This window comes from Anthonomus grandis, chromosome 12 (assembly GCF_022605725.1).
Source record: "Anthonomus grandis grandis chromosome 12, icAntGran1.3, whole genome shotgun sequence".
NCBI classification, from domain to species: Eukaryota; Metazoa; Arthropoda; class Insecta; order Coleoptera; family Curculionidae; genus Anthonomus; species Anthonomus grandis.
The window spans coordinates 9,400,580-9,427,819 of NC_065557.1; the positions used below are offsets into that span (position 1 = coordinate 9,400,580).

Genomic DNA, 27,240 nt, shown 5'->3' on the forward strand with positions numbered 1-27,240 from the left:
AAAAATACTGTTATGCTGCATAATTATTACAATGCAAATTTGATGTATTGAGTTTTTAAACAGCTTTTAAATTTATGGTTAATTTATATACTTTTCTTACATTTTAACGTTAAGTGAGATACTAAAAAGATAACTGGAATCATAGGCACTTAAGTTATGCACTATTTATTATTTATTTTGGTCTCTGTGATATCCAATCTCATATGAAATCTAGGATAATGTATAAGGTTAATTAGAGCAATCTATTAATAGCGCTCTCATGCGCCTTATGAGTCTATCGTAGCTTACTTCTATTAGCATCATCCCCATCTACACTATCTTCAGTTTTTTGGGGAATTATTTAATATCTTCCTCCTGTGGTAAGGCAGTTTTAAAAATAATATCGCGTGTTTGCCAAGGCAAATGGATCGCTTTACTTTTAATATGTGTTTTGAATAAGTCTTAAAGCCAAAATTGTATTTTTTAGTCGGTTAAAAGATTTGACTTACGATATCTAGCATAGTAGTAAAAGGTATTCCAAAAGCGTTGTGGCTGCACATTTTACATAATAGCTCTGTTTACTCCATTCTGATGTCATGTTGCATGTATATTCAAGTGTGTCTCCCAGCATCATTTAATACTATCACAGATATATTGGTTCATTCCTCTTACTAAGGCAGATTGATAGAGAGAGTCCTGGCAGAGCCGGTGTTACTTTTTTACTTGCAAGTAGCATTAAGTTTATAATTTATTTATTTTCGCAGATTTTAATAAAAATACCGTACGTGAGGGTGTCGAAGGTCCAAAAGGGAAGAAATTTTGCTTTGGAAGAACAAGGCATAATACAAAGACAGTATGAAAAAATAGCAGGGGGTACATAAGGGGTTGTTTTAAAAACGTGTTTATGGTTTTTGAAACCAGGAAAAGTCGTGGACGAGTCACTACAGAAGAGCAAGTTATAGCCGAAATAGCAAAAAAAAATCTTATTCAGAGCTTTTGAAAACCACAGGTTTAAGTGTTTCTGTTAAAACTATTAGAAATTATTTGGTAGAAAATAGTTTAAATTTTAACTGAACTATTGGGCAAATGTCTTATTTTAAGATTTAATGAAAATCGGCTTACAATCCGATGAGTGGCAAATTCGCATTTTAAGAAATAGAGGGAGACAAGTTAGAGTCGGTGCTCCACAATATCTCGAAATTCAAAGGATGTACTCAATGATTTAAGGTGAAATAATAATTGGTGAATTAACAATTTATATTGGGCAAACCCTAACAGGTCAAAAGTATGTTAATTTAGCTTTGCTACCTAGAGTCAGGCACTGGAGAAATGGTTTTGGCGATGTTTTTAATTTATACAGATTAATGCACCTCCACAGACCAGCAGTGTTGCAAAATGTTTCTAAAAGGTAAAAGTATTGCAGTTTTGAAATTACCTTCTTGCTCACCAGATCCTAATCCTATGCTCACTTATCAAAATAACCGTCATAATGCACAACAGTATGGCGGTTTTAAAGGAATAGGCAAATATTTCCCAAGGATAAAATTTTCAACTTAATTGATAGCTTTCCTCGTCAAATTTGTACTTGCGTGGCAATCATGATTTTTAAAACTATTTAAATAGCTTAATTTCTTGTGAAATTGATATTTTTAGAAAAACTATTTTTAATAGAAATTATTCTACACATATTGTTATTTGTTCTTAAATTATTAATTAAATTAACTGGATTTGAAAAAAAAATGCTCTTTACTTCTCTGTGATTTTTTTCAAAACTAACAACTGGGTGATTCCATTTAAAATTGGATGAGTGTACGTTTATGAAGAGAAGCTGCAAGATCTACTTTTGTGTCTTTTAGCGATCTGCTGATGCCTACAACGAGTTTGCCAAAATCTGTTAATTTTCTTGACTAAAGAAGGTACTAAGAAAAGTGTACTTTCTTGTATATTTTGAGGAGTGTAAGTTAAACTAAATAAAAATGAGCTTACTTTAAAACTCTAATTTTAATATAAAAAGACTAAAAACACTTGAAAATCTATAATTCAAGAAACAACTGCTGCCTGGTTTCTTTCTCAAATAGAGAGGACACAGTTGTTTTCTTGAGAATAATAAGGAAAATAGGGAAAACTCCGTGAGCATTTTTTATTTGAGACCGTAACTACGAATTAATTCATATACTTTTTCTGATAATGGGTTAACTCAGCTGTGTGCTGCAACTCTTTGACCAGTAATTGGTCATCAGAAGTCTGGAGAGAGATCTTTATTAGGATTTGTCCGAATCAAGGGATTAGGGTAACTCGTAAGCAAATTTACTGAAATAGTGACCTCTGGAAAAAGATCCGTATTCGGGTTTAAAAAGTAAAAGGAATAGAGGTTACTTGTGAGCAACTTCTCCTCACTTCGACCGTGACTACGACTCAGGGTTCGACTCTTGAATTAAACCTCGACAACGTGACTTTTTACTAGCTTATTTTAATTGCTGGATGCAAAAGTCCTTAACAAGTGCATACTCTATTAAAAAGGGATGTGAAAACAGACCCTAGGATCTAAGAGCCTGACAGTCTTATGAAATTCTATAAGTTCTACTTATAACCTTAATACTTCAAAGTTTTTTAAACAAGAATTATTGTTTTATGACCTCTAAGAACCTTATAAACCTTCCACCGATCGACAATATCTTTAAAATTGTGACTATAAACCAAATTAGAATAAATACATCTTGTCCACAAACAAAGGTATTGTTGGGCTACTTCCGATTAATTAAATTAATTAAATATACCACTAAAAAATCCTTTTTAATTGACATTTCTTATTTATTATAACATTTAAATCATGTGCATTTAAGTTATGCATAAATCAATTTGTAAGTAGATCTTTAAATAACCTGTAAACTTTATTTTAAAATCATAAAATGTAAAAGTATGTGCGTTTAGTTATTATATTATTCATATGATGAATTTGGTAATAAAGGTAATATATAAAAATTTAGATTTTAAAATATTTTTACACTAAGTGTTTCTTTTAATATGCAAGGTGGTTCTCCATGAAGTGCATCCGAGGTGTTTAAGAGAACTTTAAATAAGAATTTTTTTAATATCGTTTATTAACTCTTTGTGTTATAAGCATTCATCATGGCTAAATTAAATTCCTTAAGAAGTTTTAGGCTTTTCTGCTAATACGCCCATACGTCAAATTTCATGATGATGTATTTAAAATGTAAATGTCTCTATTACCTCTCGCCTATTTTTTTCTAAATATAATAGGTTTTACAAAGGCTTTTAATAAATAAGCTTCTAACTATAATCCAGGAAGGCTTACTTACGTTTATTTAGTGTTAAAACAACATTTCGTTTAATTTAATAATAAGCTTTTTAAGCAGAGACACGAATTGACAATAGGCTCTTACTTTCCACTCTTCTAAAGCTAACTTTTTGTAAATAAGTAGGAACAAAATCTTCCTTAAGTTATTTTTTAATATTATTTATGTGGATATACCAATTAGTATTAATTGATCAGAAATTGTAAAAAAATATTAAATTGATTTAGAATCAATAAATTTCATAAGAAAAACAAGATGCTTATAAAAGCATTACTGTTAAAAGAGCAATTGATCAGAACCTCCTAGAAAATCAATAGAAAAAAAGAACACTGAAACATTCCATCCAATTCGGCTACTACGTAAGCCTTTTGCCGTCGGAAACAAACATAAATTTCTTTAGGTAATAAAAAGCGGTGACCGCAAAAGTTCGGACGATCCCAAGCGACCGTCCTGCCCAGTGTTGACATTTCGACTAAAGAACCGTCCAGAAAATCCGAAACGTAATTCGAAAGTACAAAATGAAATGCGAGGAAACGAAGAAAATATGTGTTGTCTCGTCCTTCGTTGCGGAATGATTTTATTTTTCCTGGTATTTCATTTAGGCTCAATGCGAATCAAGACGTTTTTATTATGTAGAAAATTGAAATTATTCGAGAATTATTTTAAATTAAGTAGCTGCCTTCTAACTTATTTTCTTTTAGTCGGTTCATTAGCAAATTATTCACACAGTAAAACTTTAAAACAAATTTAACATCGAGCTTAACAAAAAAATTTAGTTTTTCATTAAAAACGGGTCCATTCAACCCTTACAGCTGAAGGTAAAAAACCGTGGACTTTCAAAGAATAAAAGGCCCTTTGTCAGCGGAAATGGTTAGAAAAGGACTGGTAAACTCCTTTTAAAATAAAACAAACCTTTTATTTCACCGGATTCCAATCAGAGAACTAACTCGAGCGACCGATGGTTCTAAGTGTTTTTTTTTAGGTAAAAAACAACTTTAAAACCCAAATTGTTTTTGTAAGGTTTCTTTGGAGTTTTCAGCAATTTAGGATTTCCCTTGCCTCGATTTTTTAAGCTAGTAATAAAATATTGTATTTAGTTTTGCTTAAAACAGTAATTTGGGCTCTTTGTCTAAAAAGTTATCCATAATATACAAGAGTTTTTCTAATAACTGTAACCTATAGTATTTAATAAACATTAGTTCCACTTTTTTAAATAATACATATATTTTTCATTATATTTATTAAAAACTTTATTTTGGATAGAACAACTACATGGCACTTATTAATATTTATATAAATTATTTTATTACTTTGGATGTTCTTGCAACCCCTCGTCGTATTTCAATTATCTTTGAACTTATCAAAAAGGTATATTAAATAATATTCTTATAGTTTTTTGAGGAATGTAGTGGTGTAGATAATTTTTACATATTTACTACTTGTGAATTATTAATTTAACTTATGTTTTCTTTTTATTAAATTTATCTCTTTTTGCCATTTTAAAAATCAATATAGAATCAGACTATAATTTAACAATCAGTATATCATTCAGGTTTTAGATCAAGCTTTAGTTGCACAAGCAAACTTTTGAGAATTACTGATATTATTATTGAAGCTACTTATTAGGGTAAAGCAAGTGCTCTAGTGCTTTTTGATTACATTTGATAGAATAAATCATGAGTTACTTTTTGCCAGTTTAAATTAAGTTGGTTTGGACTTTGATGTAGTTTCTTTAATTATCGACTCTCTGACAGACAGAAAAACAATACGTAGAAACTAATAATGAGGTATATTCCGTGGAATTAGGCACTTATGGCGTACCATAAGGCTCTATATTTGGACCTATATTATTCACTGTCTATGAATAATGCAAAGCTCATTTATACGCAAATGATACGCAGCTATATTTGTCATTTTTTCTGAAGAAAAATATAGTGTGACTAAAAATATCAATAATGATTTTTCTTGACAAAAAAATTTTTGGCATAAATGCATTTAGTTAAGGGAATGTTAACGGGTGTAAATAGAGGCTAGAAGACAGTTTTATGCTGTTAATCTATTTTATTTAGTATTTTTTTACAACCTCCCTTCGTATTTAATAAACGATATAGGACTCACGTATATACATTCATTGAATCTACGTCATAGAGGAGGTATATATTTTTTGAATAGTAAAAACTTAACATACTGCCAAATAAATAATTTATTATTATTACTAAATATATAATAGTGTGCACTTTTTATTATAAACACGCAAATAAATGACAATTTTCTAAAATTAAATGCATTACCTAATTGGCTATTGTTTATGACAAAAAACAAAAATAAATTTAAATTATTTGTGTATCTTATCAGCATTTGTGTTTTTGATTGACTTTTGGCCTATTTTTTGGAACCAGTTTATTTTCGTTTATTCGATATTTCTCACGTTCATTAAATATAAGCCCCATATCAAAATTACGAACAATATGATAAACATGATGTTAATTATAACATCATGATGTTAATCATCATGATGTTAATCATAACCTTTTGTAAGTATTACCAAACATGGTTAATTTTTTTAATTCTCTCTACTATTTCTTAGCGCTACTATATTCAAATTTTTTATTAAAATATTTTTTTTCCAACTATATAATAGCGTTAGGTAAAAGTTTTTCAGTGGCTTAATATAATTCCAGTGTTCAGCTTATTAAGTATACTTGTAAGAATTAAGTGAGTAAATTCATAATCTTATTAACAACCTAACATTATTAATTAACGAAGGACTATAATTTTAATTTCTTATTTTCCTTATCTTTAATGGTGCATGCATATCAAAAATATCCAGAATAGTAAAAACCAAATCCAAAATAGTAAAACTTGTAAAAAAGTTTACTTTTTTCTCTATAACATCTATTAAAATAATTTAAATCACCAGTTTATACTATCAAGGTTTCTTTGAACATTCTTAAATTAAATTCCACTTTTTGAGAGATATGTAAAGATATTTGAAGTTAATATATTCTATTTAAAATAAAAAAATTGCTTGAATTAATTTATGATCTGAAGGGTTGGGGTGAGATGATGTGAGAAACTTGTGGACGTATAAATGACCTGCCCTTAATCAAAAACATCTAAAATATTCTTTAAAATGTTAGTATGTAAATATTTAAATTGTAGCATATTATTGCTAGTCTCTCAGACTAAAAATATTGTCATGTTTTGAATAAAATTATATTAAAATTTTCTTAAAGTAGCTAAGAAATTATTGGCAATTTCTCACAATAATGTCCCGATCTTGACGACAAACCTTTATTTATACATGCTTTATAGTAATAAAGCATTTACTTAACGTTACTCTTTAATCGAGATCACATCCATAAACCTCAACCCGCCACCATTCTTAAGTCTATCTTAAATAATAAAATGTCAATTATTAATTTTTAATTTTGTATTCACTCGTAACCAACTTTAAGAGATTTCAATAATAGAATAGTTATTTTGTAAAACGTATACTTTAAAAACTTTAAAGTTATTCATCAAAGATGTGTGCCACATTTGGCATTTTATTTTAAAAAAACAGCTATACACCAATTTAACATAAATACTATTTAACAATTATAGCCAAAATATTTTATTATTCTTTCTGCTTTCTGAATTTTATTATCTGCATTAAACAGATAATAAAATTCAGTATAATTATTAACGTAGTTACCGCAAACATTTTTTAATTCAATAAGATAATCTTTAATAACATTTGTTTTAATTATTTAAAATGTATATTGATGATTTCACGAATTTCGATATTTTCGGCACTATATTTCTTGAAGATCATTTTCTAGATATAATTTAATAAAAACCTACTGCTTATTTAATTATTATTTATATAAATATTACTGTGCACTGACCACCAAATTATTAATTTGCCGAAAATAGTTATTTAGGTCCCATATCCATTTAAGTTATGCTTAATCAGCAATATTTTTGTTAATAATTTTATATATTTTTAAGTATAAATTGTATTACCATTAATTTGAAAAGGTAAAGTAGAATGTCATAATCTCATGAAAAAATCTTCTTAAAAATAATTTTTCGCGATTCAGGGCAAATAATAAATAATTCATAACACCCGATGTTATTAAATCTTATACCGGAAAAAAGAATCTTTAAAATTCAAAGATCGTACGTATCGCCGGTCTTGTATCCATCTCGATTTTTTTTAAAGCAAGAGCTTATCCGATACGCTACCTAATGGAAATTTCCTTTTTCAAATTTTTAAGGGCTTCTGTTGCCTTTGAAAAAAGCCGCTGAAGGGAGCGAAAAAGTCATATTTAGGCGTCAGCTTTTTCGCTTTTTGTGCTTCCGTCCCCCCTACCGGTTACTTCTCGTAGGCGTTCGCGTCCGCCGTCATAATGGCGAGCATATTTTATTTCAAGGATTAACTCGTAAAAAAATCCTGCTAACTTTTCCACATATTTTTTGATGCCTTTATAAAATATTTATGAGGGTGACACGAAAAAAATTATTTATTAATTACGGAAATTTGGATCGTAGGTGGCAAGATGGTAATTCAAAAAATATTAAAAATTGAAATTAATAAAACTAGAACTGAGCACAACAGAGCTGTTTTATTGCTTTTTCTGAATTATAAATTTGGTTTCTGCTGATTTGTAATAAAGCACTTTAATGAATATATAGAAAATAATACACATACATTATTTATGTTTAATCAACCTACAAAACAATGGATATTGCATGAGGCATGGAATTTCAATTAATTCGCTTTTTACCGAAAACGCATTTTATATTCAAAAATTAACCTTTGATTTTTCATTTGTGTATAATTCATTTAATTTACATATAATCAGATATATTTTATGGTAAAAGAATTGGATGCAAATCGCATACATTAGTGAAATGTTTAGGTGGTTTATGCTCTAATTAATTACAAATTTATTTATTATTGCTATATAATTTAAAAAATCTTTTATAACTTCCAGGGCTTCAGAAATCCGTTTTTCCTTACCCTCTGAATTTAGCAAGTAATTACATCGAGGTCGAGTAATTCGAGTGCATCTTCTTATGCCATTCAAGCGAACTCTGGTAAGACAAGTTGGATAACATCCAGAAACCGTTCCCAGGAACTAGAATATAATAACCATTAACAACAGAATTTTAAAGGCGAGTTTTAAACGAACTCACTGGCTCAAGGATTTTACTTTAGTAAGATTTCCAGTAATTTTAATTAACGCTGAAGTTGATGGCTAACCTTAAGGAAATACAATGACTTTACAAGCATTTAAAAAATAAAATAACAGTTTGAATTCTAAAGTAAATATTTAAAATTGAATATCATGAATTTATATAGCCAATTTTAATAATTTACCGTAATAATCCAACGGTAAAATATAAAATATTTATTTTAAATATGGATTCCAGTCAGCTAGAAAAAAATTAGTTTGTTTTTACCTTTGTGCGGTTAAGTTTTATTTGTTAATAACCGTTGCAGTTTTTGAACGTAAATAATTGAATTAGCATTTTATTATTAATTAGGGTTTTGGTATTTGAAAATCAGTCAGGTATTTAAAACAAACATAAAATACAAATAGCAATATTTAAATAAACGGACAATAGCTGAGCTAGTTTTTTGTATAAAAAAAAGATACATATATTTTTTTACTTGATTTAAATATAATAAATTTGTTTTTGATGACCTAGACCTCTAATTTGGTTAGGTTGAAAAAACCTTAGGCGTTAAGCAATAAAAATTATAACGTTTCGGACTGTATTAAGTGATCCTCAGGGCACTACTTAATACTGATGATCATTTGGTTAAAAATACGAGTAATTTTAAAGCAGAAAATAGAAACGCATTTTAAACATAGAAGTAGCGTATGTGTACTTATAGATAAACATTAGTTATAATAGGAAAAAAAACGTACAATACAGAATATAATTATATATTTAATAATATGTTTTATTAGTCATATTAACTCGCCATTTAAAGTTCTTATATATATTTAGAATACTAATGTGTGCTGAATTATTTTAAAAATAAAATATTTATAAATATATTTTGTTTAAATTGAAATTAGTATAATTTTGTAATTTTTTTTCAAATTGCAATAGTCCAAAATTCTATGTTTGATTAATATGACCTTAATTATAGTTAAAATATTTAAAAAGTCTAGTTTAATAATTTACTAATAAGATCAAGTATAATAAAGAAATATGAAAACTAGACAATCAATACTTTTATATTGTCTTGTAAATTTTAATTCACTTAATTTATTTTATATAAGTAAAATATTTAATATATGAGACTAGCTTTATATAAAAACTATTATATTATAAGGATGTCTGGGAATTACGGTACGTAAGCATTTAAACTATAAAATATATATAGCTTTACTATAATATTTAATTTATTGTATTTGCTTTAATATTAGCATTTTTCTTTAAAAGGAACATCTCTTTTACATGCTATCTAGAGTCAGACTAAGATCCTAAAAATTTACTTTTAGTAATTTTTCTTGGCCCTTTATAGTTATTATTTTCTTCCAAAAGCTACTGGACTGGAATATTTTATAACATACAGTTTATAGCCCCAACTATTTAACTACTATTAGGCTATTGATAAAATGTTATTAACTTTTAATTAAAAATAAAGCAAATCCCTTTAGTGAATCCTTTACACGTGCACTTCACTTTGTTAATTATAACAATGTATAGTCTTTAGTTTGTAGTATTAGAAATATTTATTTATTTAATTTTAGCTCCGTTTTAATAACTATTAATGCGGTTTATGTTCTTTTTAATTTTAAAATATTTTTAAGAACTTACATAGAATTATAATAAGAAGAGTATTTTAAAACACTATTTCATGTAAAAGTATTTGTAAATAATTTGTTTCATTAATTAATTAATTAACACGTTTCTTTAAGTCGATGATGGATCTGAATTTTTAAACCAAAAAATAATCTCGACAAAAATGTTAATTGCTCATCAATTAGTATATTGATTTTACTCTGGTTTCCAATAATAAAAAGTAATAAGTACCTTGGGGTATTATAAATATAATATACTAGGACACTTCCTGCAATGAAAATGAAGCTTAAAAATGATGCATACTGAAGAATTTGATAAATATATGAATAATAAAAAATAAAATATAAAGCTTACACAGATAAATAAATATAACATTTTCTTTTACAGAGATGTGCTTAAATTAGAAATATTAATTCAGATACTTTAATAATTTTTATATAGTAATATAATATTTACCTAATAATAAAATTAATAACATAACATTAACAATGACTTTCTTAGTTCTAAATTTCAAAACATTTACAGGTCATTTAAAATAATTAAACGATTAAGCATTTTCTTAGATATAAATGACCAAAATAAAAAAGGAATATAAAAAGAAATAAAAACATCTACAGTATATATATATTAGATATTAATTTTTGTTGGATTAAAACTAAAAAACGTTCAAAATTAATTGAATAAAAACCTGAACAAAGTTTTATTTTAACTCCTTATAATAAAAATTAATTCTAATATTTATTTACGTAGATACATATTTTAGACGTAGACATTTATTTTTATTACATACTACCATATATATATATAACAAAACAAAAAATACAAAATATTTTTTAAATTTTAATAACATCTTCATAAAGCCCATTTCATTCCCCTTCATACTAAAATAGATATCAAAGATATATACCTAAGTGATATTAAAAAATACATGCGTCACTCCATTTTATATATACCACACGTCTATTATAACCTACATTAAATAGACATTGGCCAATTTAGGCGGGAAAAGCAACATGTATTCTATACCAAAGGTATGATTCGCCTTGAATTATTCATGGACCGCTCCGCCAGCTCTATATCATAACAGTCATATTTTATTTAAGAAAAGTATTTTTATAGCGCCATCGCTAAAAACAAAAAGAGACTGTGCGATGTGCCTTTTACCGCACTCTACCACTAGAAGACATTCTCGATGCAATTTAATTTTTTCTCGGGGATCTATGTATGTGTCTTATCTGGTTGTTGTACTTTAAAACGTTTTTACAAGATTTCAAGGTACTCAGCTGTATATATCTCCTATAATAAGGATATTTTTAAGGTTTAAATATGTTATAAGGTTATAAGTAATGTTATGTCAAAAGTTTAAAATTAATCTAGTATTTAATTTATCGTAAAAAAATATTTATTACAGAAAGAAAGACAAATGTAAACTAAGGTTAACTAATTTATTACAATCTTACAATTACAATCAATAAAATTAATTATAATTAAACTATATGCATACAGATCACAGTTTATGTCACGACCTTTTTCAAATAGCACTTGTATACATAAAAGTGCTTTTTTTCGTACCCATTACATTCCTGAAGTCAAATTGCGTTCTTCCAATCTGCTCTTCACATGGCTTACATATACGTTGGTATATAACCCTTAGAAAAATCTTTAAGACATACCATGTCATGGGACTTATTTAGAGATATTCTGAGCATTTTTTAGAAATTCTGCATTTCTTTTAGATAATGCGTAAGACAATGGAGCAGTTTTAGTCAATGCGTAATTTTTATTGCTCCAACCTGTATATAAGAATTTATAACAAAAGGCAAGCAAAATATTTCTTTTGGCCCCGCACTAACATTGTTTTTGAAATTGGGTGTTTAACAGTGTGAATTACCAAGGTTTGCTATCATACTGATAAGAACGAAAAAATTATTTAAATATTTTTGGATGTTTACTGTTTAGATTACAACAAATCTCTTACTTATTTAATTCGATTCGGTAATTTTGATTCCAACATTCTATGTTCTTTAATGTAATATATCACATTATTTTAAGCCTTCTTTAAATTTACAAATGTCTCATTTATTTTATTTTTGCAATGTCTGTGTGGTCTATGTTATTTGTAGTTTTCAAGCATTTGAAGCATTAGACTTGGAAGGTATGTTATCCTAGATAACTTTAATTTATTTTATCTTAGCATATTTAAACTAATATTATTTTTTAACAATATTGTCATCAATTTTGTTATTTTTCATGTAAACTATTTTCCGTTTTCTTTCTTTTCTTATATTTCTATATAACAGTGATAATGTACAGAAAGAAGCATGTACCAAAATAGTTTGTATTTTTATCCTGAAAAAACTAAAGACCTTTTATTAGTTAGCATGCTATTTAGGTACCTGTTTAGACTATATACAATTGAAAGTTATACGTCAAAGGTTACGTTAATCCGTTTTTATTTTAAAATATAGGATACAGGCCAAGTGCAACTGGCAAAAAAACTCAAAACATAAAAACGAAAAAAAAAACAAATATCATTTCACAGTATTTATTTTTAAACAGTTTCTCTATATTTAGATATACTCGGTTTTCATTACATACAATAAACACGTTGCTAAGTAATTCGAACTTTATTTAATTTAAATCGATTCTATCGAAACATTTATAAAAATTTTTTTTTTTCAGTACCGATAGTACATATGAAGGCAGTTCAAGGAGAGCCGGTATTCCTGCCTTGTGATATTTCAATGCCTGATCCCAAGGATAAAGTGTTGCTGGTTTTGTGGTATCGTGAGGACCTTGGTACACCAATTTATAGGTAAGAGAAGCATATAATTTTAAGTATAAGTGTAAAATAGTTTTAGTGAAATAAGGCTAATAATTTTTTTTTCTTTCTATCTTGGGTAGATTTTTAAGGGTGAACTGAAGAATTCTTGACAAACCTTAACCTCTTGTTTACTTGATAAAAAATTAGATTGTTTTTCCCGTTCATTAGGTGTGAATTAAAACAATCGAAAATAGTCAATAACAGACTTAACTACAAAAGATTAATTTTTGTTATCTGTTTACAACTGTTTAAACCTAGCACCAATATTCAGAAATTTACTTCACGCAACTGATGTCTGACTACTATCGGCAATGCGGCTACTTATATACTCGACAAAACGCTGTTCCGGAAGATCCCGCTAGTCTTCGAGACGTCTGGCAGTGTACCACTTAAGTCATTTCGGAATGACGAAGTATCCTCTGATTTCTCGAAGTTTAAAATATTGTTTTAATATTAAAAATATGTGAGAGCAAAATGAAGATTTTCCAAATCCTTATAAGCGTTTTGGTTTCTGTGATAATATCGACAATTTTTTTAAACGGTTCAAATGTGATCTTTTTTAATTGCTGAGTTTTATTAAATCTAGCTAAACTTTCTACTAAACTAAAAACTAAAGCGTTCCTTAAATTGTTTTATCATATTTAGAGAGAAAGGATCTTATTAAACCCATAATACCAAAGTTTATTTGAAGAAAATGTAAAGAGAGATTTGAAAATTTAAGAGATCTTTTGTAGATGAACTTTATATCTTCAGTTTAGTAATAATACTTTGATGGCCTTTTTATGTTTACTCTACAATCATTTTGTTTTGTAGAATAATTCTTTCGAAACTATACTTTCTCATTTTTCTGAAAGCAATTTATATACGACCAACTTCGTTTTTTCTATTTAAATTATCTAATTTCTAATTAAATAAAAAAAGTTCTTAGTTTTCCTCTTAGTTGCAGAATATTTAAGGAAAAACTATGTTCTTAATGATTGGCCAAGGAAAAGCAATTTAAATTTAAACTTCTTAAAACTCTCTTCTATTTAAGACTTCTGAGAGAGTTGTAGATTAAAAGCTTTAAAAAGATATAAATAATTTTAAAGCTCATGTAATGGTTCTATTAATTTCAGTTTAGATTTGATGAATCTCCTTAAAATATTACTTTAAGCTTCATTGCAAATACACTCCGCTAGAAGTTATTTATTATTTTTTCAATGGATTAAGAAAAATTGATATTGCAAAGTTTTTACAAAAATTTAAATATTCTAAAAAATCCCTTAACAATATTATTGATCTTAGTTTAAGATGACTGCAAATTTCCATGTAAGTACAGTAGTTTTAGACCCCTGCATTAAACAAATCATGATAATCTTAAAGGTTTGACAGAAATCGTATTAATTTTATGCTACATAAAACCACTTAATTGATTTTAGTTAAAAGTTATCTAAAACCTATTGGGTTTCTTTAAAAAAAAACTTAAAATACAGCTATTTTGGACTACTAAAAAATCTTAATAATATCAAAGGCTTCGCACAAATATTAGCAATTTTGAAGTATTTTACGTAAAAGGAATATAAGGAGGTTTTAAACAAATTTTAATTTAAATCAGATATCCTAGAGATAACTGTCATCTTTGAGTTATTAGGTAGTTATTTAATATATCTTCCCCCAATTCAATAGATCCCCAACTAGATATTTGATAGATCTAGTTGAGGATTTTAGTAACAACGTTCTAGATGACAGTATAATAAATATAAATTGCTGGATACAATGCAAGGTTACAACTTATACTAGATGATCTTTGACTCAACTACGGATAATAGCTGTATTGATAACATTTAAGTGCAAATATCGACCATCTCACGCCACAAACGCATTACCATAGTAGACTATCGTACAGACCTATAATACAAAGAAGTATCATTATTTCTTTAATTCTGTATCTAAAGTTAATTAGATATTTATTAGTGAAACAAATTTAAATCTTAAAGAGAAGAGATTGATAAATTAAGTTTATTGAAGAATTCTTATAAGCAATCATTTCCTGAAAAAAATATTATGTAAGAACTGACTAGCACAAAAAATCATTTGGTTAAATAGCCATCTTAAAAAAAGGAGAAATAGCCTTAACTTCTTGTCAACATTTGCGAAAGAAAACATCTAATAAACAATTTAAAGTTTTCTTTCCGAAGTACACTTTAGTTATATAGTTCCAATTATCCAAAAGAGGTCTTCAGAAACTTGGGAAAGAAAATATCTTGCATATTTAGCAAATACTTCAAATACATACACTTTAATAAAAGCGTCCATTAGCAGTTATAGTATGGTTTCCAAATGTAACTTTCGAAGATATTTGATAACACCTTTCTTCAGATTTCTAGTGGGTAATTTTAATAAATATTTACATAAATTAGGAATAAATGATTCATTTAATTGTGACAACCAGTCAATTGATGATTTGAACCATATTTTATTTTAATGTAAAAATAATATTGACGCAGTAATGTTTCTGCATAATAAATTGAAAGAGCTTGGCTTGCTTCCTATGTGTCATAATTCACTTATGGCAAACGTAATTGCGGACGATAGAATGGAGTCTATTTTCATAAAATTTTTGAAATTGTCCAAAAGGAAAATATAGCTTGAACGTATATACACACCAGGGTTTGATTCAAAAAACTCTTTCAGGATTTTTGAGTCTGTGTTCAGGGTTGGGTTAAGTTAAGTTGGGTTGGTTGAACTATTTCTTGACAAGTAATTAATAGGTGCAGAGTAGTACAAGAAAAAAAACCTTAAAAGAGTGTAATATAACTGCATATAGTACCTGTTTTTCAAATATTGCTACAAATCTATAATTAACGACTTTCCGGAGGTAACTTGTGATCTCTTGGCGATGTTACTTTTTGCTGATGATATCACAATTTCGTCAACAACAGATTCCATAGACCGAGTTTTTGTGGATTACCTGGAGTTACAAGTTAAAGCAGAAAAATTGTATGCTGCAAATAGACTTTTGGTTAATGCCGATAAGACTAAAAAGGTTTCCCCTCTTAAATTTAATCTATGATGTTGATGAAATTGATATTAGATTCTTGGGTCTCAACTTGAATCCTTCTTGGAAAGGTGAGAAAAAACTTATTCCTTCTAGGAAACCCATCCTTAAAAAATGCTTATTTCACTCTATTCCACTGTTATCTTTCCTACTTAAATCTGGAACACGCCGCAAGGTGTAGGACGTATTTTTGCCGTTCATTGCCATTCGAATATGAAGGGGGTCTTGATTTCAGGGATGATTGTCAATAGGTCTTATAAATACATTTATAAAAATTTCTGTTATATCGAGAAAAATGTTTACTTATTTAAAACTCATAAATATTCTCATACTTACGATACCAGAAACAGACATTGCATAATTCCGACATATGTAATGCCAAATGTATAGGGATTTTATTTTTGTTCATTTTTACCTACTTTGCCCAGTAAATTATTAGTGTAACTGGGGGTAATAATTTAATGTTTATTTGGTAGCATAGCTTGAAGCGTACAAACTAAAAGAAAAAAAAAGATATGTTAACATCCTGGTTAATAAGTTAAAGCACAAAAATTTAAAAAATGCACAACATTTTTTGCATTAAAATCAAAGTTTCTGTTTATTATTTTGAATAATTTCTTAATAAAATTGATTCTAAAAGCTGCTAAATTTAAACATTTTTCAAACAAGACCACTTTAATGCTCTGGTAGAAAAATGAGTATTAGTTAACTGGTAAAAATTCGAGAAATAAAATTTTGATATGGCCCCGACTTCGAGCAGTAAAGAGTGCGACCCCCATTTATGTTTTTTGTCGTTAAATTTAGACGTGCAACACCTTGGTAAAGTCGGAATTGGACCCCTAATACACTGTATGTAAGTAATATTAAAACAGATCAATGAAATTCTTGATACTGTTAAAGGCTTTACCAAAATCTAGATATTTTGAAAACCCATATCAAATAAAGTTGTTTCTGCTAAAATATTTGTACTAGATCGGTTTCAAACTTTCAAAGTATCCGATAGGGCCATTTACACGTATCAACTTAACTCTGGGGTGCTCAAGTTCAGTTTTTACTTCGTTCCAATTTACACTAACACATTGTAAAATGAAAATAGGCCAGATCACTCCTAAAATACATAAACAACCCACAAAACTGCACTAACCCCCATTCGCATTACACTTGTAAACAAGATGAGGCAATGTGGGCAATAATTTACGATCCGTATGATCTCCGCAGCCGATATGAGTATTTAAGCGTCATTGTCAAGCGTGTAAATAGCCTACAATTTAAATTCACGCCAACCCGAAAATCAATTGGTAATACAGCACGTTTAAATTCATTTTCGAGCATGTTCTGGAAAACACTTAAAGGAACATCGGGTTACGCCTAAACGTCCAGTTTTATTTACGATCTCGTTTACGGGGGCGACCGAATTGAATTATAATGGCTTTTAAACATGAAGAGTATCGATGGGGTGGAGGGCGTGTTTCGTAAGTTCATTTTCAGGGGCGGGTTTTATACTGACAAGGATAACTTGTATTAAGGGGGTCTAGGAAAGACACTTTTAAATAAAATTATTTTGGATTATTTGCGCCAGGTAAATGTGTAGTGAGAAAAGCAAAGTTAAATGAAAAAAAATTATAAAGTAATCACAATATTAACTCTAATATGTTTTTAGTTTAAGTTTTTGACCTCTGTTACAATATTTAGTAATTATGGAATAAGTAATTTTATAATATGTGATGAGGGATTGGCAAAAAAACGTATCGCTATTAAAAATATAAAAACTGTCTGTAAGAAATTATTTTCTTGGTCTTTAATATTTATATTATTGCCTTTTGATCAAGATAACATTTTGTTAAAAGATTACTGGCCAAGCTCTTGAGCTTAAAAAAAAGTAGATTAACAATTTTATGTAAGATTTCTGCTTATTAATTGTCTTTGGTAAGGGTCTACAGGTTTCGCCTATGTAAAATTTACCACAAATACAAGCACTCTTATCTACTTTATTTTTATTTCATTCATTTTCATTAAAAGGCTTATTTTTTGCAAATGGATATCCTAAAGTATTTTGCGATTTACTACATTACTATTTAAATATATTTTATACTAGAAGCTATTAAACCTAGATTAAATCAAATAACAAAAGAAAGCTTTATATTCTTCTTATATACAAGATGAGTCGAAAGAAAGGCACCAATGGCCAGGTGAATATAGAATAGAATAGATTTTTATTAGTGTTATATACATATAAAAAATATTTACACACGTCTATGAAATAGCTCTTATGTTAAATTTTTTAGGAATTCTTGAATTTATCAGGTTGAAAACCCAGGAATAAATGGTAAAATATGATTTGTAACAAAACGTGGTTGATTTAATTTTATATGCGGATTATTAAACCCTTTAAAGCAATTTTCCAAAAATTCTTTTAGATAATTGTTTGGTATAAGGCATTTTTAAATAAACCTTTTTTTCAGTTTTTAAATTTTGATTAATACAAATAATGTTTACACGATTGTATAAACTTTTTATCACTCCTCTCTTTACCATTATTGGATAATTAAAATTAAATATCTAAAGATATCTATCAGAATGACTTGGTTTATGTAAATTCTAGGTTCACAATTTTGTACATATGTTTTTATTAAAATATTAAGAAAATAAAGCTGATCATCAGCCTTCTTTTTGATGGTCAATTTTATAGATTTATGATGATATATTAAAAAAATATCATTAAAATATCGCCATCAGATTTAAAATTTCTTATAAAATATATTATGAATTTCAAATTCAAAATTTTTCATAAGTAGATTACCTTAAATTTGTCAAAGAGGAAAACCCATATCCATATTAAAGTTGTCCTGACAAAATTCATTATTAAAATGGAAATAAGTTGATGTTACACAATAGGTTAAAAGTTATAAAATTGGGTATTTAGTGTGATGCATTTCGCTAAATTATTACCATTTTCCAATTTTTGTTCAGCAATATTTAAGTCCATACTTGCAGTGGATTTGTAAGTTAAGGTAAAATAAAAAATACTCAGTCTTCCTCCAGTCGTTTATTCTACATATAGCTTAAAATTTCGAACATGTTTCTGACAGAGCTAAAAATTAACACAAGTCATACACATTGAGTTGGGTTGATGGACACTCTCATACATTTTCACTAAGCTTTAAATATAAATATTGACGTATCCTTCTTCTTCGATTATTGCTGTTGGTATCATCAAATAATTATCCATCCACCTGACCTTGATAAGAATACCTATTAAGGTCATTCAGTGCTCTGACCGAATACAAGTAGATACAGGAAGATCATGGGAAGAACCTGCAGGGAATATTTATATTAGGTATTTTTGATAAACTTTAAAAATAGAGTGTTTTGCTATTACGTGGACTTAATTTAAAACTATCAATATTAGAAAATTATTTCTTTTTTGTTTTTTATGTAAATTATAAAAATGCCTTGTAGAAGCTTTAAGTAATTTAGCAAATTTATTATGTTAATATTTAAAAGCATAATGGTGCAAGAATTTTAATAGCGTTATCGGAATTAAGTGTCTTTAAAACTCTTAACTCTAAGGGTATATTTTGTTTAATTTTTTTTTGCTTTTTCAATTTGTCTTTTTCTTTATTATAAATTTGTCTTGTTGATCGCTTAGCATGTCTTTATTTGCTTCTTCTATAGCTGAACTTATATTTAATTATTGCAGAATTTTTGGAGTAAATAAGTAATTAAGACCTAAAAGGGATAAGTTTCTTTGGTAGTTTTGTTTTTACATAAAACATAGCTACCTAATCGATTAATTTTAATATTACATGGATCTATCCTTTACTACAGCTAAGAATAGAACAGGGTATTTTTAAAATTAATAAATAATTGAAAATAAATGTTATATTTGTAAACCATATTAGGATTTTTAACTATTAAAAAAGTAGCCTTTATTCTTTCTTTACTACTTTTCGAAAGAGTTTATTAAATTCAAACAAGTCTCAATTAAAAAAAAAGTATTTTAATATATAATTATTATAAATTGTTTTAAAATCTATTAAGTAGATAAAAAAAGACAAGTAGTTTTATACATTTAATTTAATTTTGTTTTTTTTTTTATCTTAATATCTTAATAACGTTAATAGATTTAACTTATTGTATTTAAAAATCATTGAACTTTTGAAATAAATAGTATGAAAATTATCGAGATTAAACGTATGAGATATTATTTTCTAAAACAACATTTACTAAGATAGTGACGTAGTACCTAACAAATTAAATTGACTATTTAAGAAATCGTGACAGCAAAATAGATTTTACTTAAATGTTTAAAAACAAGATGGTGTACGCCATTTTTGATGCAGATACAATAAAGTTATTTTGGAACATGTCATGTCTTATTGATTTTCTCCTAATGCATAAAAATGCATGCTTCTACGTAACTAAGAAAGTTACTAAATATCTTCACGAGGTACATATCAGAGTATTAAACCGGCCAGCATGCAGTCCGGATTTAAATCCGATAGAGCAGAATATATAAATTACAAACTATTAAAATTGACATTTAATTTTAAAAACATTGTAATATGTAATTATTTTTAAAAGTTTTAAGTGCCTTAAACTAACAAGATATTAATTTTTATATGTACAGTATTTAGCATATAAAATGGCCTTGAGGCAATCGAGATGGTAATTTTTTCTTTAAGTTTTAAAAAGTAATTTTTCAGGTAAATGGAAGTTAGTTTAAGTATGAGTAATGTGAGTTCGATAAAGTATTTATTTTAGCAATTATCAACATTTAATACATCTCGATTTAAACCTAATAGAATCTCTTTTTATCACAATTTAATATATTTCAGCATAAATATTTTAAAAAATTGCTATTTCGTTTAAGCGAATTGATCAGGTAATATTTTAGAGTTATTCGCAGATTTTTATTTTCAAACAGGTAATTTATTATGCAATACATTGCTTTAAAGTCTGAGTAAATTTAAGACAAATTAAATTATTTATTATAATTTCAATTAGAAAAAGAAAGTTATAAGAAAGATTTTTTGTACTACATATCTTTTTTTAATTTATTTATTTAGATTTAGAGTAGATAAATAAACAATAACTAAATATTTGTATATATACGTGCAATGAATCAAAATCAGAATATTTTCCAAATTGATTTTTTGGCTTGTCAAAAATTTAACTGTAAAATTTTTGTGAAGAAGCTAGGGAACTGTCAATTTTTTAAAAGTCGAATAGCAATGAAATTATTTCAAGAGTGGGGGTTTTCTATAAACATGCAACTAATAAGGAGCCAGAAAAAAAAGTGTCACATCTATTTGTTCCAACATGTTTTTCAAAAAATTGTTTTACTTTTATATTAAATTTGATTTTTTTAGAAAACTGAGACGTGGTGATGATGCTGAGAGATATAGAGATGTACAAAACATTAATTTTTTCATATACAGAAGAATTAGAAGAATCGGTTCATCTTTAATGAAAATTATATGTGTTGATAAGCAAGTAAATGTCATTAAATCAGGTCATTAATATATGCTCAATTTGACGAATTTTAGACTTTTGTAACCAGTAATTGATTTTATTGTTTCCAAAATAGATAAGAAAACTATAGTCTAAACTATAGAGATTTAAAAAACTTTAATAGGAGACTATTGGAGCTAGCCCTACAATATTTAAGTTACAAATCCATGTTGCAGCAACTATTTTTAAATGATTAGGTAGAGTAGTAATACTGATTCCCTTAAATATTCAGTAATAAAGAAAAAGTACAAGCCCTCTATTATCAATACGATAAAGAAAATCATTTAATCAAAGAAAACTGCTTTTCATAAGTTTAAAAAACTAATCATACTAAATATAAAGACTTCAACTGAAAGTTTGGAAAAAAGTGCTTATAGTGTGTTTGACTAATATCTAGATGAGTCCGAAGTAAAATATAAATGCTCAGTAAGCTGCTTAGCCTAACTCAACCTACTGAGGCAGAAGAAATATTTATTCAGTAACTAGAAATACGTCATTCGCAACTCACACCCACTAACCCAATTTTATGAATAGCGAGATTCAAGGGAGTAAAATTACCAACATTTGGATCGAGACTGCTTGCGCCATGTATTTATCCAGATCCAGTGAATACGTATGCCGAATAGAGTTTGCCTTTCCAGCTTAAATGACTGGAAAATATGCCTACCGACATTAATACAGCTTTTGAGGGTATTTGAATAGACTTCAGTAAATTTACTTACCTTTTACCTCTCAGGGTCTCTATCTTTCTGCTTAATATTTGATACCGGGGTGTAAAATACCGTTAAGAGGAAGTAAAAGAAAGCTGAGCTGAAAATGAGACAATTTCGAGTAAAAGATGCTGAAAGGTCCTTATTTAATAAAATACGTAATGGCTCTAAAGGGATTTTGTTATGCTGTTTATAAGAACATTTAATTAACAGTTACTTTGCAACAAAGAATAATTTAATTAGCTATATTGTGCTACAAGGAATAGGAGAAAATGTCTATTGCAGAAATTTAATTAATTTGAGTTTAGTAAAAGGGTCTTAAGAGCCTCTACAGTTTATAAAAAGATAAATTTTTTTAGATATGGTTCGAAATAATTACATCGTCGTTATCACGTCGTGACTCAAAATTGTTCTTGAAGAAAATTCATAATCGCTTGAAGAAATCTTAGAATTTGAAGTCTAAAAACTTTTGACACTTTGTAAAATAATGAGCGGGAGGCCGTAAAAGTTTTCTTGTTAGCAAAGTTATAACCTAATAAGTCCTTTAACGCACTTAAGATTCAGGAATTCTTTCCAAATACGCCTTTACTCCTGTTGCGTAATTAAAATTTATATTCGATCGGTTTTACTCAAGAGATTCTTCATAACAACCGGAGATATTTCTGGCATATAATAATTATAACAAATTCCAATAAAGAAAGGAATATATATACCTTTAGTGCACTATGGTTTTGTCTGTTTCTAATCCCAATTTGGAAGGAATTAAATCATAGCTCAAGCGAATGAATAAACACGTTCGTTTATTCATTCCCTTTACATGAAAGACATAAAATTATATGTATCAAGCAAAACCCAAATACATGAAGTAAAAACAAATAATTTTAAATGTAGAAAATATAATCCAACCTCAGAAACTATAGATTAAATATTATCGTCTTGCCTCACTATGGCAAATACATACTACCTTAATAGATAAAACCATATAGCAGCCGTACTAGATTTGGAACTCTTAAAGCTGTACGAATTTAATACATCCAATCATCCAATCACTATAGTTCCAATTATAAGCTCGGCCACTGGTGTAATACTTACAACGCTAAAGAATTCTGTTAACATGATAAACATGCTTGAAAAAGTCTACTTACTAATGCAAAAAGTAGTAGTACTACAAAATACATTTTGTGAGATTATTTTTACTTCAACCCTAGTTTATAGTACAAAAAAAATGGAAATGGTCCTGACAAAGTCCGACTACTTCAAGAAATCAAATGACAAAAAATGACCAAACTTCAAGATAAAAATGACCCAAAATATTTTTAAATAAATTATGCTTAAGAAAAAAGAAAATTATGTTTAAGCTTTTAAAAGCTATTTCTATTAAGCTCTGATTGAAAGTAATTTATCTTAGATTTCCTGAAAGAATTACTAATTAAATTTTAATTTTAATTTAATGGTTTCTTCTAAAAATTCCTGGAAAAAAGAAAGAAGTTCAATGAGCAGAACGGGAAAGTTGATTCTAAATAGGTATCTCAATAAAATGATGCCAAAGCATTCAAAAATTACTAAGCCCTTAATATATCTTGTTTAATGCTCTTCAATTTTTTAGAAGAAGCTAAAGAATTTTTATTGATTCTTGAAAGAAATAAAAAAGAGTTTGGATGTTGTATAACTTCTGTGAAAAGTAGTTTAACCCTGGAACAACACAGTCATTTTATCTTATGTACACTGCACAGTGGGGTCTCGGAAACCCCACTTGTTTTTTACGTTTAAATAGCTATTATTCAATGTTCTTTTTTATGTGTGGATTACAGTACAAAAAACATTGTTTTATTATCAATAAATGTTTATTAAAAGAAAATTCATAGAAGTACAAAAATACAAAATAAAAAATATATGTAGGCAAGTGCCTTCTCTTGCATTTTTTACAAATATGAAGCTATAACAAAAAAATATAAATAAAATATCAACAAAATGTAACTAGTTTCTCAAAAAACCTTAAAACTAAAGGAAAATTTAAATTTAGTAACGAGGAGCGTATTTTGTTTTCTTAGCCAGGCCCTTTTTGTTCTGACACTCACAACATAGTTCAGCCCTATGCTCCAAACAGTATGGTTTGTGGCACACTGCACAGGCACAGGCAGTGCCATTGAAAGTTCTTTTAGAAATGTTTTTCTATTGTTTCTTCTTTCCATTGAAGATTTGCAAGTGAAAATAGTACCATAGCACTTATTCCGCTAGCATCCAACATATTAAAAAACATTCTAAGAGGCCAGCGTCTGGTTTTCGGAGAAGTGGTGTAAGAGTGACACATCTGATCAAAGGTGTCTGTACCACCTTTGGTTTCATTATAGGAATGTATTAGGTTTGGTTTTGCAGTTACAGTACTAAGTGACAAATCAGGATGCAAAGTTGATAAAAGCAGTACCGTTTTATTTTCCTTTGGTGTGTATGAAACTAAGGTTTTTTTTCTGTCTAAAGCAAATAAGGATGTGCCTACATCTTTTTTCTGTATAAACTTCAGAGGTATTTCTCTTTTATTTTTTCGCAAAGTTCCAAGGATTGTTAGCTGATACTGTTCCAACATTTGTTCACTTAGAGGTATTGACGTGAACCAATTATTAATCGTAATGTTACAGTGAGTACCGTGTATTGGTTCAGAAAGTTTTCTAACATAATATGTAGGTACTGGCTCATTATTCTCAACATTAACTTTTCCAACGTATGGGATAGCATTGAGCACATAAAATGTTTTTGAATCGTTAATCATCATCACTTTCATTCCGTATTTATCTGGCTTGCTTGCCATGTATATTGCCGTACTTTATTGACCAAAGTTCTTCTAAATTACAATTTGAGACACGTAACGCACCAGCAAGATACAGTAGACCAATGAATGCCTTCAATTCTGTCGTATTAGTTATTTTTTTGTAACTCTGAGGCAAGCCGCTCTGACATTTCTTACGAATTTCCTGATTGGTATGCAGTACAATCATGTTCAAAATTTCCTCGGTAAATAGTAAATTCCATGATTCAACTGGGCTGTGAACATTTCTTGCCTCTTTCTTTGGGCCGGGCAAATGTAAAACAATGTTGTCTCGTCTTGGACGTCCTTGGCGTGCTGGCGCCTGTGTGGTCCAACGATGCCCATTTTTTCTAAGTATACTGGTGACATTTCTTTGTGACGTACTAGGACCTCCTTGTGCTTCTTCTTCATCTTCACTTTGTTCATTATCGGTGTCAGACTGTTGTTCAAGAACATCGTCTTCTTCTTTATCTGATAAGTCTCCAAAAATATCTTCAATGATCTCGGGTTGTTCTTCATTTGTCCACAGATTTTTAGCTTCAAACTCTAACTCTTTTTCCGTTAACTTACGACGATTTTCTCTCTTAGAACTATCCATATTAGGAAATGACAAAAAAATCACCTCGAAACTTTAACAGTCGTTAACTGCACACTGGGGTCTGACGTACACACAGATCCACTAATATCGTAATTGCAAAGTAATGGATTAATGTATTCGGCGTAGCGACGGGTTCTTAACGCGGTCGACTCTCTACTAAATTTACGTGAAACGGTTGGTCAAAAAACGCACGCCTGCGCGAGTTACATTGAACAACTTGAGCGCCTCGGCACAGATTTACAGAATACCAGATGCGAAAGATCACGGATATAAGCTCCCGATATTTGATGCCCTTGAAAAGGATGGTTTGGACTGGCCGCACTAATGCATATTTAAGTTTTTTTTTTGTAGGGATAGATGTTCTGCACTATAATTTCGCTGGGATATTATAATGCATTTATAATGTCAAAATAGAAATAGGCTTAAATAAAACAGAATGTAAGGGTTCTTGAGTACATTTTTATTTCATTTAACAGATTTAAGGATTTTATTTAATAAAACATTAAATATGAAACTAAATTTTTAATTTTCTTTTAGTTTTATCTCATTTTTTGGCAGATGATAAATCTCTGTTGGCGAATTTTAAAGTATAAAATATTTTAAGTCGTATAAATAATTTTATTAAATACTGGAAAGGAAAGTTATCACATGGGTCAGTAAAATTAATGCTTTTCATTATCTCGAAATATTAACCTATTAACTCATCTTTTAGAAATCTAAATAACGTCGTTCCTCCACCACTGTAGCTGGAACAATAAAGATATACACACTTATACCCCCCCCCCTTTCAACAAAAATAATACTAAAAAAATACAAATATATTATTTTACTTTAATTATTAATCATAAACACGCGTACTACGAAAAGAAAATTAGAAGCACGCGGCGCGGAGGCTTGCAGCGAATTAAACCCCTTGCCACCGTACTAGGCGGGTGATGGAAATCCATCACCCAGAAGGCGTGTCTGAAGTCTGGCGCTCCCACGCGTATTTTCGATCAGTTTCGCATCTGTATTCTGTAAATCTGTGGCCTGGGTTTTTTAGACCCCACTGTGCAGTTCTAGGGTTAATTTAAGAGGAATTCAAATTTATAAAAAAAATTATGGTTTTTTATTAAGATATACATTGAATTATTTATAAGTATTAAGTTTTATGTAAAGTTTTTAGTGATATTAACCCGTATTAAAAAAAAATTTAAAATAATAAAAAATTTGATTTGGTAAATTAGACTAGTATTTCATATGTATAAAATTGACGTTTAAAAATATATATTTTTTAATGATTTTAAATATTAACTTTAATTAATGAAGTTTTCTTTTTAATTTCTAAGAGTTGGCAAAAATAGGAAAAAAAGGAAAATTTTTACAAAAAAAAAGTGCTTTAAAGCGAAATTTAATAAAAGAAAAACTCAAAATTAATCTTAAATGCAATCCTTTTATATAAAAAAATATATTTTAATATTATATAGAATGAAAAACCTCTTAAAAATAAATAAATATCTTATTACTAATAATAATAATAATATTGTAAATCTGACTAAACAAATATCTCAACAATGCCTCGGGAAGGTTTAAATGTTTAGATATTGCTGATATAGTCTAAAGAGGCTTTTTTAAATTTGATTTATGAAGCCTTTTAAAATATACTATT

The 27,240-nt window shown here is 28.2% G+C and overlaps 1 protein-coding gene across 2 annotated transcripts in view; it reads left to right on the forward strand.

Annotated features, from left to right (window-relative positions):
* Positions 1–27,240, forward strand: part of LOC126742712 (protein turtle homolog B-like) — a 472,815-nt gene that overhangs the window by 207,766 nt on the left and 237,809 nt on the right. Inside the window, exons 1-2 of one of the 2 annotated variants that reach the window (XM_050449496.1) lie at positions 12,107–12,261; positions 12,789–12,921. In XM_050449496.1, the coding sequence (XP_050305453.1) occupies positions 12,177–12,261; positions 12,789–12,921 (218 nt within the window). In that variant the 5' untranslated portion in view covers positions 12,107–12,176. Of the gene's footprint in view, positions 1–12,106; positions 12,262–12,788; positions 12,922–27,240 lie in introns of those variants that run through there. The other variant, XM_050449495.1, reaches the window with a different exon arrangement.